The 16728-nt window shown below is 47.0% G+C and overlaps 1 protein-coding gene across 1 annotated transcript; it reads right to left on the bottom strand.

Moving 5' to 3' along the window:
* Positions 1–686: 686 nt before the first annotated feature.
* On the bottom strand, positions 687–2763 carry LOC115132494 (small ribosomal subunit protein eS26). Its single transcript, XM_029665189.2, has 4 exons — positions 2677–2763; positions 1613–1790; positions 1162–1292; positions 687–790 (listed from the first exon to the last, which is right to left on the bottom strand). Exons 1-4 carry the CDS (start codon positions 2761–2763, stop codon positions 752–754), a joined length of 435 nt encoding a protein of 144 aa, XP_029521049.2. The 3' UTR covers positions 687–751.
* Between the last annotated feature and the right edge of the window lie 13965 nt (positions 2764–16728).

The following is a 16728-nucleotide window of genomic DNA, read 5'->3' as shown; positions in this document are numbered from 1 at the left end:
ATGTTTTCTGTTTGCATCCTCGTGTGAACAAATGAATATCTATTGTACTATGAATGCACTTGATGTACATAGGATAATTCTATGACATATGAGTGAAAAAATGTAATTATCAGATTCTTATTTATCCTTTCCAGTGGCAGGTAGCCTAGCAGTTAAGAGCTTTGGGACAGTATTTAAAAGGTTGACTAGGGGGGGAAGAAATCTGCCAATGTGCACTTCAGCAAGACACTTAACCCCAATTGCGCATGTAAGTCGCTCTGGATAAGAGTTTGCTAAATTATTAAAATGTAAAACGTGTGTGATGACAAATTAATTCTGTATGAACTGTGAAGTATCTTCAAGCAGCAGGTTAGTAACCTCAAGGATAGTTGTTCCTGTCATAGTTAGGCCTTCATTTAATTGCAATGTTTTAGAAATATTTTGTGAGAAGAAATGTAACATGACAAAGAAAACTATTTACCTCAAGATAACAGAGACACGAAACTGCCTCATTCTTTGAAATAAGTTACTTTTGGTATCAAGTGCTTTTATGGTGTGCAGCCTAACACTGTTCCAAGTAACGCATGTCCAATAAAATACATGATGTTCTGATTGGACATTCTGTTCTCATTAATGTGACATTCAATATAAAGCAGATATTGATATGGCTCTTCTACCAAGTCGGTATACAAATGTAACACTTCTGACATAGTTAAATCACTTTTATTTGTTTACATAAAAATGATATTGATCCCTAGGATGGTCAATGACATTAACCCATGGGCTTTGGAGGAGGTCTTGGGGCACCACCCTAGAAGGGAGAATAAATATGTTTAGTCAAATATTCAGAACATGCTTTTATTCTACTTTCTCTTAACTTCCTGTCCTTATAGGAGCTTCAGGATTCAGACTAGGTTCATTTAAATATATTCAGATCATGCATTCAGGTTTGTAATCAATAAGTTGATTTTGTAAATTGACTAGTCAATGTCAAATTAACTTGACATTCTTATACTACATGGTTTTGGATTGAAAGCCCACCCAACACACCCTTCCAGAATCTATGCAATCACATGGAACCCAGTATTTCCAGTCATTTGAGTAAAGGGATGTGCATTATTGAGATGCTTAACTTCACTAGGAGTTAAAAGGCATAGCCAAGTACACAGTGCTATAACTTACGCTGGGCCTGAAGCGGGGTGGTGGTGTGCGGTCCTTCCTGGCCTCGGTGGAGCGATTCCTCACCACCTTGCTGTGGATGGCACAGCTCACACAGTAGTGCAGCTTCACATACAGTTTGGGCAGCACGTAAGCTGGAGAGGGGAGATAACAATAAAGGCAGGGTTAGATCAATGACCCCTCACAGTTAGGCCAGAATATTGATACTACAGTAGCCATTAATTAAGCCATTGTAGTCTAGGTCACAGAGGCATTCAATCCAGCCATAACATGTATACAGGGAAAAATATAGAGCTCACGATACTTTCACATTTCATCCAGTAAAATATTCCCAAAGCTACAGATGTATAAAAATAAAATAAAAAACTGCCATTCAGAGACTGCCATTCCACAGTCCTTATACTGGATACATCAATATTTTTTATGTTTTTATTGACATTCAGCAGCTACTTACCATCGAACACACTGGCCTCTGTGATGTCCCTCACAGCAGCAGCCTCGACAATGTTTCTGATGACAAACTTCTTGATGGCCTTGTCCTTGGGAACACACCGGGCACAGTTGGTGCAGCGGATGGGCTGGACATGTCCACGTCCCTTCTTGGCACGGCCATTGTTCCTTCTCTTCTTAGTCTGGGGAGAAGATATCAGTTCTTTACTTAACCTTTATTTAACTATCCAAGTCAGTTAAGACCAAATTCTTATTTACAATGACGGCCAAACCCTCCCCTAACCCAGATGATGCTGAGCCAATTGTGCGCCGCCCTATGGGACTCCCAATCACGGCCGGTTGTTATACAGCCCGGTATCGAACCAGGGTGGGTAGTGACAACTCTAGCACTGAGATGGAGCCACAGTTAGATTTAACACTATTCACACTATAACACTATAAAACCAATGTGACAGCCAGCAACAAGTCAAGTCTCGGGACCTGGCTTACAACGTTCCTGAACTGATCAGATAATACAAATTCAACGCAATGTATATATATATATATATATATAATCGATTTCCCCTATTCATCTGTGCCACATCATTCTGATTACGAAAACACTAAAAGTGTTTGCGCCTAGGAAACATGAGTGCGTTAACTTAGCTAGTTTCCAAGCTAAACTACTACTAGCTAGCCAACCAACGTCAAAATCTATTATTGCTGATCTGTTTTCTAGCTATCCAACCAACTGTGACGATAGACTAACTGATTATTATTCTGTTTGAATATACAGTTTGGCGCCGATCACCTGGTTGACAATTTATATCAATGCATTCCGATAGTTTGCAACCGGGGTCGTCTAACAGCCACAAATCAAGCGCGTGGCTGTTGTGGCAGCATGCGGATAACTAGCTAACCATATTTCACATCATTCCTCGCTAGAAAAAAACATTTTAAACACTAAATCTGAAAAATGTATTACATATGACTTTTTTCTATACATAAACGACCAATCCAGCGGTGTATTTTCGTATGTTTATTTCATTTCAACAGACTGGGCCTGTAGAAGAATCAGAGAAGCCTTACCATCGTGTCACGTAAGGGTGGAAAGAGAACGAGCCGGAAATGGGAGGAGAATTCATGTCTTCCGTCTGACAGGAGAGCAATGCGCATGTGCACATCCAATGTGCGTATTGTGTGGACGTCCACTTGATGTCACTATTGACCGGTTTATGAGATCACGCTTGAACAGCTGTTCTTTTACATACTGAACAAAAATATAAACGCAACAAGTAACACTTTTAAATATTTTACTGAGTTACTGTTCATATAAGGAAATCAGTCAATTGAAATACATTAATTAGGTCCTAATCTATGGATTTCACATGACTGGGAATACATATATGCACAGATACCTTAATGCTGGTCACAGATACCTTAAAAAGAAGGTAGGAGCGTGGATCAGAAAATGAGTCAGTTTCTGGTGTGACCACCATTTTCCTCATGTAGCAAGACAGATCTCCTTTGCATATAGTTGACCAGGCTGTTGATGGTGGCCTGTGGAATGTTGTCCCACTCCTCTTCAATGGCTGTGCGAAGTTGCTGGATATTGGCGGGAACTGGAACACGCTGTCGTACACGTAAATCCAGAGCATCCCAAACATGCTCAATGGGTGACACGTCTGGTGAGTATGCAGGCCAGAAGAACTGGGACATTTTCAGCTTCAGGGAATTTTGTACAGATCCTTGCGACATGGAGCTGTGCATTAAAATGCAATTGTGTTCGTTGTCCGTAGATTATGCCTGTCCGTACCATAACCTCACTGCCACCACAGGGCACTCTGTTCACAACATTGACACTAGCAAACCAATTGCCCACACAACGCCGTACACGTGGTCTGCAGTTGTGAGGCTGGTTGGACGTATTGCCAAATTCTCTAAAATGGCTTAGGGTAGAAAAATTAATATTCAATTCTCCGGCAACAGCTCTGGTGGACATTCCTGCAGTAATCATGCAAATTGCACACTCACCAAAAACTTTAGACAACTGTGGCATTGTACTGTGTGAAAAAAACGTCACATTTTAGTGGCCTGTCAGGTGGAAAGGTTATCTTGACAAAGGATAAAATGCTCACTAACAGGGATGAAAATTTGTGCACAAAGTTTGAGATAAATAAGCTTTTTGTGCATAAGGGGCGGCAGGGTAGCCTAGTGGTTAGAATGTGTGACTAGTAACCGGAAGGTTGCGAGTTCAAACCCCCGAGCTGACAAGGTACAAATCTGTCGTTCTGCCCCTGAACAGGCAGTTAACCCACTGTTCCTAGGCCGTCATTGAAAATAAGAATTTGTTCTTAACTGACTTTCCTGGTTAAATAAAGAATAAAAAAATAAGGATGATTAGTGCTGCTTATGTGCTAATTTCATGTGTTGTGTGTCTGGTGATGATTCTTACTCATTTTGCACTAAGGCAAAGACACTTTTAGGAACTCTAAATCCCTTTGTCTATACTCTATTCTAGGGACTCTAAATCCCTTTGTCTATACTCTATCCTAGGGACTCTAAATCCCTTTGTCTATACTCTATCCTAGGGACTCTAAATCCCTTTGTCTATACTCTATCCTAGGGACTCTAAATCCCTTTGTCTATACTCTATCCTATGGACTCTAAATCCCTTTGTCTATACTCTATCCTAGGGACTCTAAATCCCTTTGTCTATACTCTATCCTAGGGACTCTAAATCCCTTTGTCTATACTCTATCTGCACATTTGTCTTTTGCTGGCAGCACTATTCACTTAGTCAAATTCTTTGTAAGTGTAAATGTTCTTGGGGAATAAATGTATTCTTATTCTGATTCACATGGAGGTGGTGGGTTACTGGTGGTGGTGGGTTAAGGTTTTACATTTGAGACAGCCTCACACTAAGGCCAGGACTAGTTAGGCCTGGGCTAGGCAGGCCATTGCCATGATGACATATCACACTATTACTGAGCTCAGTTGGCTATCATCAATAACATAAAAGTAACTTGACTGTTATCCTGATAAAGTTGGTAGAAGAGAGAGGACAGATTATCCTGATAAATTACACCCTATTCCCTACATTGGTAGAAGAGAGAGGACAGATTCAGGAGGGGGCCGGACTGTTCGCATTGAAAAATTTTTAAATGACGCATATAGGTAATGTCCTAACAAATATATTACAATATGATCAGATAAATAAAGCAATATTTTCTTATGGCTCTGTCAGTAATCTTTACTTTCAACAGACCAGAGAGACAAATTTCTGACCCCATAACAGGGTCTCAGAGCCCTGGGCTAAATTTACTTCAAAGAAAATAGTGCTATCATCCACTCATGAAATATTTTTAAAATATAATTGGGAAATACAAAAAATAAAGTGCAAAATCTATTAATCAAAAACAACACTTTGTTTAAGGAGAAGTAACATGCAGTGAAAACAAATATTAAATTTTAACCTGAACTGAGTAAAACTCAGCCAAATGTTCTTGTTTGAAGGGTCATACTTGGTGGTGTCCCACAATGCTGGCCTGAGCTGAAGAAATGAATTGAGTGGAGGTGTTCAGCGATTACAGAGTTGGGTTCATCAAAGAAAACAGTTGTTCAGAGTGCAAACATAGACAACGTGAGCAAAAGGGGCATAGGGAGGAAACCACCAGAGCCAGTGTCTGTGTGTGTGTTTGTGTGTTTACACATTCCTTCTGTGTGTGTCAGTACACTCGTTCCTTTCTGGTCTGGCAGCTGTGGCTCAAATTTTCTTTCCGCATCTGTGAGTTTTGGTTTTATTTAAACTTTCCTTTTATTGCATTCAGATGACTCGTGTCACACAGAAAAGCCATTTCCTTCTGTTGTGTGTGTCTTTCCCTTTGCTGTCCACAGACAAATTCCTTCTCTTTGAAGCACCTGGCTTAGCCATCGTGTGTGTGGCAAATCACCATGCTGTTTCTAACTCCGTCAGTGTGTGATTCAAATGTGCTTTTGTTTGTGTGTGTGTGTGTATTGGAGAGGGCCTGTTAGCAGCAGTTCTCAGCATGCATGCAGACTGGATGATGTGTGGCTCCTGTGGTTGGCTGTTCCCTGTGTCACTGCCAGAAATGTCGGTGCTCTCACCCAGTGCCAAAATAAATGTCTTCTTGATGGACAGGGACCGGCAATGGTGTTTCTGCTCAGACTCTGGGAGGGAAAGAAGAAATGTCTTCTTTACAGGGACCAGAGCTGTCAGACTCTGGGAGGGTTCCAAAGAAGAAATGTCTTCAGATTATACTTTACAGGGACTACGGCTGAACATAGACTCCCACCTTGTTTGGGAGGGAAAGAAGAAATGTCTGACGACTCTGTTACAGGGACTGCTCGGCTGTCAGATTGTGGGAGGGAAAGAAGAAATGTCTTCTTTAAATCAAGATCATCCCAGGGGCCGTCCTTCTGCGGCTGCCAGACATATGGGAGGGGTCTAAAGAAGAAATGTCTTTTGGGACTTTGATTCTCAGGGAATCTAAGTCGGACAATGCTGCCTCTGACTCTGGGAGGGAAAGAAGAAAGCCAGTGTGTGTGTGTTTTGTGTGTGTTTACACATTCCTTTGTGTGTGTGTACAGGGACTTTCCTTCTGTGTGTGTGTACTGCCAGACACATTCTGGGAGGGTAGAAGAAATGTCTTCTCAGCATGCATGCAGACTGGACAGGGTCCTGTGGTTGGCTGTTCCCTGTGTCCAGAAAAAAGAAATGTCTTCTTTACAGGGAGGGCCAAAGAAAGAAGAAATGTCTTCTTTACAGGGACCGGCTGCCAGACTCTGGGAGGGAAAGAAGAAATGTCTTCTTTACAGGGACCGGCTGCCAGACTCTGGGAGGGAAAGAAGAAATGTCTTCTTTACAGGGTCCGGCTGCCAGACTCTGGGAGGGAAAGAAGAAATGTCTTCTTTACAGGGTCTGGCTGCCAGACTCTGGGAAGGAAAGAAGAAATGTCTTCTTTACAGGGACCGGCTGCCAGACTCTGGGAGGGAAAGAAGAAATGTCTTCTTTACAGGGACCGCTGCCAGACTCTGGGAGGGAAAGAAGAAATGTCTTCTTTACAGGGTCCGGCTGCCAGACTCTGGGAGGGAAAGAAGAAATGTCTTCTTTACAGGGACCGGCTGCCAGACTCTGGGAGGGAAAGAAGAAATGTCTTCTTTACAGGGTCCGGCTGCCAGACTCTGGGAGGGAAAGAAGAAATGGCTCCAGAGAACTTTGACTAACTGATAAAAAAGTTGCTTGCCATCAAATTCGCAGCCGCTCATAGAACAGTCTTGCCACAGCTTGCTGTGCTAGCGTCTTCTAGGGAAGTCAGTCACAGTATCATGTCACATGACCTGGCCAGCCTGGGTTCATGGTGTTGTCCCCCTGGCTATGTTGGATAATGACAATGGTAGAAATGTCTAATGTCTGAGATGCAACGTTTATTGGGTGTTTAGGTGTGTGTTAATGAACGTGAAGAGGAGCAAGAAGAGTCGGGTGGTTGTGTGTGTGTGTGTGTGTGTGTGTGTGTGTGTGTGTGTGTGTGTGTGTGTGTGTGTGTGTGTGTGTGTGTGTGTGTGTGTGTGTGTGTGTGTGTGTGTGTGTGTGTGTGTGTGTGTGTGTGTGTGTGTGTGTGTGCGCGCGCGTGTGTGTGATGGAGAGAGGGACACAGGAATGTGTCAGAGTTCCTGTAAGCCACCATTGCTCCTAAACTGCAGCAAATAAACATTCCTGTGCTGGTGTGTCAGAGTTGAGCCCTCGCCCACCATCGTTGCTGTAAAACACTGCCGGTCAGTAATTAAAACCAAAAACACACCACTTTCCCTCTTTGTCTCTACATTCTGCAGCGGGTTGAATTTAGACAATGGCCCACTAATATCTGATATTACAATGTTCCCAGCCTTTGTGTGACCCTACTGATGAGATAAGATATGTTACAGGTAGATACTGTAGAGAGGTAGATAGGTAGACAGACCCACAGGTAGATACTGTAGAGAGGTAGACAGGTAGACAGACCCACAGGTAGATACTTTAGAGAGGTAGACAGGTAGACAGACCCACAGGTAGATACTGCAGTTCATATGGTCATAGATAGATACTGTAGTTCATATGGTCATAGGTAGATACTGTAGTTCATATGGTCATAGATAGATACTGTAGATCATATGGTCATAGGTAGATACTGTAGTTCATATGGTCATAGATAGATACTGTAGTTCATATGGTCATAGATAGATACTGCAGTTCATATGGTCATAGGTAGATACTGTAGTTCATATGGTCATAGATAGATACTGCAGTTCATATGGTCATAGATAGATACTGTAGTTCATATGGTCATAGATAGATAATGTAGTTCATATGGTCATATCAAATCAAATCAAATCAAATGTATTTATATAGCCCTTCGTACGTCAGCTGATATCTCAAAGGGCTGTACAGAAACCCAGCCTAAAACCTCAAACAGCAAGCAATGCAGGTGTAGAAGCTCGGTAGATACTGGTAGACACTGTAGTTCATCTGGTCATAGGTAGATACTTTAGTTCATTTGGTCATAGGTAGATACTTTAGTTCATATGGTCATAGGTAGATACTGTAGTTCATATGGTCATAGGTAGATACTTTAGTTCATTTGGTCATAGGTAGATACTGTAGTTCATATGGTCATAGGTAGATACTTTAGTTCATTTGGTCATAGGTAGATACTTTAGTTCATATGGTCATAGGTAGATACTTTAGTTCATTTGGTCATAGGTAGATACTGTAGTTCATATGGTCATAGGTAGATACTGTAGTTCATATGGTCATAGTTAGATACTGTAGTTCATATGGACTCGAACCACTCAGTGCTCAGATTTAACAAAGTTGCATGTTGTTAACAGTTCTTTCAGATGTCTGTGAACAATGCAAACTAACGCACATGCAATCCCCTTCCATTACAGAACATTGATACCAGAGAATCTCTAGAATGTACAGTTTTACTGTTGGGGGCATAGTCCCTGTTTTCCTCTTCCAAGACATTTATAAATGCTCCTATTAGATAAAGGTATAGAAACCTGCCTTTTGATAGTTCACATTACAATGTTTTTGTTTAGATGTTTACCTTGTTATTACAATGTCGGGAACCCTCTCATTATTGCTTCATCACTGCTGTTCTTACACCAAACAATACCAAGGTGGCCCCTATTCCTCCCTATCAAGGCAGGATACATGTAGCCTATTCAGCCTATATTATGTTGTCATTGAGGACTCTATCTGCTGCAGTCCTGTGGTTTAGAAGATGATTTAGTCTGAATGAGATGCGAACAGGCCAACTGGGAAGGAGCAGCCCGTCCCGTCAAGCCAACAGAGATAATCAAGGGGTCATGGTCTGTATGTGTGTGTGTGTGTGTGGGGGGGGTTAATAATGAATTATTACAGCACACACACACACACACACACACACACACACACACACACACACACACACACACACACACACACACACACACACACACACACACACACACACACACACACACACACACACAGGAACAGTGGTTTCACAGCATCTGTCTGGAGTGGTGGAGAGGAGTGAGTGTCTATCTCTGTATCAATTGAATTCAATTTGCTTTATTGGCATGACATAACAATGTACTTATTGCAAAAGATTACTTTGGATATGTACAATATTAACATAATTAAAATAATAACAATCACTATTGTCAATGGGACAACAGTAACAACAATAATCAAGAGTCAAAATACCATACATTGAACAACAACAATAAGCATGCAGTAGAGGACATGTGCAGGTTGATTGGTCTGTCAGACACTGTCCCTCATCTTATGGCAGGCAGCAATGTAGTGTGCTGCCAACCCACAGCTCTCTGCGTCCTCCCCCAACAGGACGGGTAGCCTATTCTCATCAGAGAGGTCTTTGAAACTTTGAATTTTCAGGGTTTCAAATTTGGGGTAATGACACTCTTGAATTGTTTTATATTTTTGACATTTTGTCAGGAAATGCAGCTCTGTTTTGGGTTCTCTCTCTCTATTTCTCTCTTTCTCTCGTTCTCTCTCTCTCTCTCAATACAATTCAAAGGGCTTTATTGGCATGGGAAACATGTTTACATTGCCAAAGCAAGTGAAATAGATCATGAACAAAAGTGAAATTAACAATAAAAAATGCAGAGTGAACATTACACTCACAAAAGTAAAAGAAATATAGAGACATTTCAAATGTCATATCATGTAAATATACAGTGTTTTAGCAATGTGCAAATAGTTAAAGAACAAAAGGGAAACTAAATAAACATAAATATGGGTTGTATTTACAATGATGTTTGTTCGTCACTGGTTACCCTTTTCTTGTGGCAACAGGTCACAAATCTTGCTGCTGTGATTGAACACTGTGGTATTTCACCCAGTAGATATGGGAGTTGATCAAAATTGGATTTGTTTTCGAATTCTTTGTGTGTCTGTGTAATCTGAGAGAAATATGTGTCTCTAATATGGCCATACATTTGGCCGGAAGTTAGGAAGTGCACATAGCCTGTCTTCTCTTGAGAGCCTGGTCTGCCTAGGGAGGCCTTTTCTCTCTCTCTCTCTCTCTCTCTCGCTCTCTCTCTCCTGAATCTGTCATTGATCCCTCAACAACACCATTCTTATCTCATTTTCTGTCTGTAGACGTGAAATTAATGAATGGATTTTGAATTATTTGGTTGTATGCATTCATTGTTTAAGAGAGCTGGTGATAGAATATAACGCTTTCTGATTTGTAAAGTTCCTTTTACGATTCTGCACTGGACATGCTGTTATGAATGTAATGTTCTCTCTGCTCTGTGACATGCCTATCGTTGCAGGGGTTGTGAAGTGATGGAGATGTTACTGCGACGCTGCCATTGTGATGCAGGGTGGCTGTTACTGCGGAGCTGCCATTGTGATGCAGGGTGTCTGTTACTGCGGAGCTGCCATTGTGATGCAGGGTGTCTGTTACTGCGGAGCTGCCATTGTGATGCAGGGTGTCTGTTACTGCGGAGCTGCCATTGTGATGCAGGGTGTCTGTTACTGCGGAGCTGCCATTGTGATGCAGGGTGGCTGTTACTGCGGAGCTGCCATTGTGATGCAGGGTGGCTGTTACTGCGAAGCTGCCATTGTGATGCAGGGTGGCTGTTACTGCGGAGCTGCCATTGTGATGCAGGGTGGCTGTTACTGCGGAGCTGCCATTATGATGCAGGGTGGCTGTTACTGCGACGCTGCCATTGTGATGCAGGGTGGCTGTTACTGCGGAGCTGCCATTGTGATGCAGGGTGGCTGTTACTGCGGAGCTGCCATTGTGATGCAGGGTGGCTGTTACTGCGGAGCTGCCATTGTGATGCAGGGTGGCTGTTACTGCGGAGCTGCCATTGTGATGCAGGGTGGCTGGCTGTTATGCAGGTGGCTGTTACTGCGGAGCTGCCATTGTGATGCAGGGTGGCTGTTACTGCGGAGCTGCCATTGTGATGCAGGGTGGCTGTTACTGCGGAGCTGCCATTGTGATGCAGGGTGGCTGTTACTGCGGAGCTGCCATTGTGATGCAGGGTGGCTGTTACTGCGGAGCTGCCATTGTGATGCAGGATGGCTGTTACTCCGGAGCTGCTATTGTGATGCAGTGTGGCTGTTACTGCGGAGCTGCCATTGTGATGCAGGGTGGCTGTTACTGCGAAGCTGCCATTGTGATGCAGGGTGGCTGTTACTGCGGAGCTGCCATTGTGATGCAGGGTGGCTGTTACTGCGGAGCTGCCATTGTGATGCAGGGTGGCTGTTACTGGCTGTTACTGGAGCTGCCATTGTGATGCAGGGTGGCTGTTACTGCGGAGCTGCCATTATGATGCAGGGTGGCTGTTACTGCGGAGCTGCCATTGTGATGCAGGGTGGCTGTTACTGCGGAGCTGCCATTGTGATGCAGGGTGGCTGTTACTGCGGTGATGCCATTGTGATGCAGGGTGGCTGTTACTGCGGAGCTGCCATTGTGATGCAGGGTGGCTGTTACTGCGGAGCTGCCATTGTGATGCAGGGTGGCTGTTACTGCGGAGCTGCCATTGTGATGCAGGGTGGCTGTTACTGCGGAGCTGCCATTGTGATGCAGGGTGGCTGTTACTGCGGAGCTGCCATTGTGATGCAGGGTGGCTGTTACTGCGGAGCTGCCATTGTGATGCAGGGTGGCTGTTACTGCGGAGCTGCCATTATGATGCAGGGTGGCTGTTACTGCGACGCTGCCATTGTGATGCAGGGGCTGGCTGTTACTGGCGGAGCTGCCATTGTGATGCAGGGTGGCTGTTACAGAGCAGCCATTGAGCTGGCTGCCGAGCTGCATTGTGATGCAGGGTGGCTGTTACTGCGGAGCTGCCATTGTGATGCAGGGTGGCTGTTACTGCGGAGCTGCCATTGTGATGCAGGGTGGCTGTTACTGCGGAGCTGCCATTGTGATGCAGGGTGGCTGTTACTGCAGAGCTGCCATTGTGATGCAGGGTGGCTGTTACTGCGACGCTGCCATTGTGATGCAGGGTGGCTGTTACTGCGGAGCTGCCATTGTGATGCAGGGTGGCTGTTACTGCGGAGCTGCCATTGTGATGCAGGGTGGCTGTTACTGCGGAGCAGGGTGGATGTTATTGTGATGCAGGGTGGCTGTTACTGCGGAGCTGCCATTGTGATGCAGGATGGCTGTTACTGCGGAGCTGCCATTGTGATGCAGGGTGGCTGTTACTGAGGAGCTGCCATTGTGATGCAGGGTGGAGCTGCCATTGTGATGCAGGGTGGCTGTTACTGCGAAGCTGCCATTGTGATGCAGGGTGGTGGCTGTTGTGATGCAGGGTGGCTGTTACTGGAGCTGCCATTGTGATGCAGGGTGGCTGTTACTGCGGAGCTGCCATTGTGATGCAGGGTGGCTGTTATTGCCATGATGCAGGGTGGCTGTTACTGCGACGCTGCCATTGTGATGCAGGGTGGCTGTTACATTGTGATGCAGGAGCTGCCATTGTGATGCAGGGTGGCTGTTACTGCGGAGCTGCCATTGTGATGCAGGGTGGCTGTTACTGCGGAGCTGCCATTGTGATGCAGGGTGGCTGTTACTGCGGAGCTGCCATTGTGATGCAGGGTGGCTGTTACTGCGGAGCTGCCATTGTGATGCAGGGTGGCTGTTACTGCGGAGCTGCCATTGTGATGCAGGGTGGCTGTTACTGCGGAGCTGCCATTGTGATGCAGGGTGGCTGTTACTGCGGAGCTGCCATTGTGATGCAGGATGGCTGTTACTCCGGAGCTGCCATTGTGATGCAGGGTGGCTGTTACTGCGGAGCTGCCATTGTGATGCAGGATGGCTGTTACTGCGAGCTGCCATTGTGATGCATTGTGATGCAGGGTGGCTGTTACTGCGGAGCTGCCATTGTGATGCAGGGTGGCTGTTACTGCGGAGCTGCCATTGTGATGCAGGGGGCTGTTACTGCGGAGCTGCCATTGTGATGCAGGGTGGCTGTTACTGCGGAGCTGCCATTGTGATGCAGGGTGGCTGTTACTGCGGAGCTGCCATTGTGATGCAGGGTGGCTGTTACTGCGACGCTGCCATTGTGATGCAGGGTGGCTGTTACTGCAGAGCAGCCATTGTGATGCAGGGTGGCTGTTACTGCGGAGCTGCCATTGTGATGCAGGGTGGCTGTTACTGCAGAGCTGCCATTGTGATGCAGGGTGGCTTTTACTGCGGAGCTGCCATTGTGATGCAGGGTGGCTGTTACTGCGGAGCTGCCATTGTGATGCAGGGTGGCTGTTACTGCAGAGCTGCCATTGTGATGCAGGGTGGCTGTTACTGCGGAGCTGCCATTGTGATGCAGGGTGGCTGTTACTGCGGAGCTGCCATTGTGATGCAGGGTGGCTGATGCAGTGTGGCTGTTATTGTGATGGAGCTGCCATTGTGATGCAGGATGGCTGTTACTGCGGAGCTGCCATTGTGATGCAGGGTGGCTGTTACTGCGGAGCTGCCATTGTGATGCAGGGTGGCTGTTACTGCGACGCTGCCATTGTGATGCAGGGTGGCTGTTACTGCGGAGCTGCCATTGTGATGCAGGGTGGCTGTTACTGCGGAGCTGCCATTGTGATGCAGGGTGGCTGTTACTGCAGAGCTGCCATTGTGATGCAGGGTGGGTGTTACTTGTGATGCAGGGTGGCTGTTACTGCCATTGTGATGCAGGATGGCTGTTACTGCGGAGTTGCAATTGTGATGCAGGGTGGCTGTTACTGCAGAGCTGCCATTGTGATGCAGGGTGGCTGTTACTGCGGAGCTGCCATTGTGATGCAGGGTGGCTGTTACTGCGGAGCTGCCATTGTGATGCAGGGTGGCTGTTACTGCGGAGCTGCCATTGTGATGCAGGGTGGCTGTTACTGCGGAGCTGCCATTATGATGCAGGGTGGCTGTTACTGCGGAGCTGCCATTGTGATGCAGGGTGGCTGTTACTGCGGAGCTGCCATTGTGATGCAGGATGGCTGTTACTCCGGAGCTGCTATTGTGATGCAGTGTGGCTGTTACTGCGGAGCTGCCATTGTGATGCAGGATGGCTGTTACTCCGGAGCTGCTATTGTGATGCAGTGTGGCTGTTACTGCGGAGCTGCCATTGTGATGCAGGATGGCTGTTACTGCGGAGCTGCCATTGTAATGCAGGGGGGCTGTTACTGCGGAGCTGCCATTGTGATGCAGTGTGGCTGTTACTGCGAAGCTGCCATTGTGATGCAGGGTGGCTGTTACTGCGAAGCTGCCATTGTGATGCAGGGTGGCTGTTACTGCGACGCTGCCATTGTGATGCAGGGTGGCTGTTACTGCAGAGCAGCCAAATTGAATGCAGGGTGGCTGTTACTGCGGAGTTGCCATTGTGGTGCAGGGTGGCTGTTACTGCAGAGCTGCCATTGTGATGCAGGGTGGGTTTTACTGCGACGCTGCCATTGTGATGCAGGATGGCTGTTACTGCGGAGTTGCAATTGTGATGCAGGGTGGCTGTTACTGCAGAGCTGCCATTGTGATGCAGGGTGGATGTTACTGCGGTGCTGCCATTGTGATGCAGGGTGGCTGTTGCTGCGGAGCTGCCATTGTGATGCAGGGTGGCTGTTACTGCGAAGCTGCCATTGTGATGCAGGGTGGATGTTACTGCGGTGCTGCCATTGTGATGCAGGGTGGATGTTACTGAGGAGCTGCCATTGTGATGCAGGGTGGCTGTTACTGCGAAGCTGCCATTGTGATGCAGGGTGGATGTTACTGCGGCGCTGCCATTGTGATGCAGGATGGCTGTTACTGCGGAGCTGCCATTGTGATGCAGGGTGGCTGTTACTGCGGAGCTGCCATTGTGATGCAGGGTGGATGTTACTGCGGTGCTGCCATTGTGATGCAGGGTGGCTGTTACTGCGAAGCTGCCATTGTGATGCAGGGTGGATGTTACTGCGGTGCTGCCATTGTGATGCAGGGTGGATGTTACTGAGGAGCTGCCATTGTGATGCAGGGTGGCTGTTACTGCAACGCTGCCATTGTGATGCAGGGTGGCTGTTACTGCGACGCTGCCATTGTGATGCAGGGTGGCTGTTACTGCGAAGCTGCCATTGTGATGCAGGGTGGCTGTTACTGCGGAGCTGCCATTGTGATGCAGGGTGGCTGTTACTGCGAAGCTGCCATTGTGATGCAGGGTGGCTGTTACTGCGGAGCTGCCATTGTGATGCAGGGTGGCTGTTACTGCGATGCTGCCATTGTGATGCAGGGTGGCTGTTACTGCGGAGCTACCATTGGGATGCAGGGTGGCTGTTACTGCGACGCTGCCATTGTGATGCAGGGTGGCTGTTACTGCGACGCTGCCATTGTGATGCAGGGTGGCTGTTACTGCGACGCTGCCATTGTGATGCAGGGTGGCTGTTACTGCGACGCTGCCATTGTGATGCAGGGTGGCTGTTACTGCGGAGCTGCCATTGCGATTCAGGGTGGCCGTTACTGCGACGCTGCCATTGTGATGCAGGGTGGCTGTTACTGCGGAGCTGCCATTGTGATGCAGGATGGCTGTTACTCCGGAGCTGCTATTGTGATGCAGGGTGGCTGTTACTGCGGAGCTGCCATTGTGATGCAGGATGGCTGTTACTGCGGAGCTGCCATTGTGATGCAGGGTGGCTGTTACTGCGACGCTGCCATTGTGATGGAGGGTGGATGTTACTGCGGAGCTGCCATTGTGATGCAGGGTGGCTGTTACTGCGAAGCTGCCATTGTGATACAGGGTGGCTGTTACTGCGGAGCTGCCATTGTGATGCAGGGTGGCTGTTACTGCGGCGCTGCCATTGTGATGCAGGGTGGCTGTTACTGCGGTGCTGCCATTGTGATGCAGGGTGGATGTTACTGCGGAGCTGCCATTGTGATGCAGGGTGGATGTTACTGCAGTGCTGCCATAGTGATGCAGGGTGGATGTTACTGCAGTGCTGCCATTGTGATGCAGGGTGGCTGTTACTGCAGTGCTGCCATCGTGATGCAGGGTGGATGTTACTGCAGTGCTGCCATTGTGATGCAGGGTGGATGTTACTGCGGTGCTGGCTTCTGCTGAAAGGTCCATTTCTAAAGTGCAATTCTTCTGGACTGTGTCTGCTTCCCAGCTGATATTGTCACACACACGCACACACACACGCACACACACACACACACACACACACACACACACACACACACACACACACACACACACACACACACACACACACACACACACACACACACACACACACAAACACACACACAGGCACACAGGCACGCACGCACACACAGGCACACACACACGCACGCGCACACAGGCGTACACATGCACGCACGCACACACAGGCACACACACACACACACGCACACACACAGGCACGCAAACACACACACAGGCACACAGGCACACAGGCATGCACGCACACACAGGCACACGCATGCGCACACACGCGTACACATGCACGTACGCACAAAAACACACAGGCACACACGCACACACACACACACACACACACACACACACACACACACACACACACACACACACACACACACACACACACACACACACACACACACACACACACACACACACACACCAGACTTTAAAACCACTCTGTTGTAATATCAAATGTTA

Source organism: Oncorhynchus nerka, linkage group LG7 (assembly GCF_034236695.1).
Source record: "Oncorhynchus nerka isolate Pitt River linkage group LG7, Oner_Uvic_2.0, whole genome shotgun sequence".
In the NCBI taxonomy this organism is placed as follows: domain Eukaryota; kingdom Metazoa; phylum Chordata; class Actinopteri; order Salmoniformes; family Salmonidae; genus Oncorhynchus; species Oncorhynchus nerka.
This window is presented reverse-complemented; position numbering and strand designations above follow the sequence as displayed.

Excerpts from the sequence above, each read along its gene's own strand:
- LOC115132494 (XM_029665189.2), bottom strand. The coding sequence starts at position 2,763 with ATGCGCATTGCTCTCCTGTCAGACGGAAGACATGAATTCTCCTCCCAT. Across the intron at positions 1,791-2,676 it reads CACCCTTACGTGACACGATG|ACTAAGAAGAGAAGGAACAA; the intron begins GTAAGGCTTCTC and ends TCTTCTCCCCAG. Across the intron at positions 1,293-1,612 it reads AGAGGCCAGTGTGTTCGATG|CTTACGTGCTGCCCAAACTG; the intron begins GTAAGTAGCTGC and ends TCCCCTCTCCAG.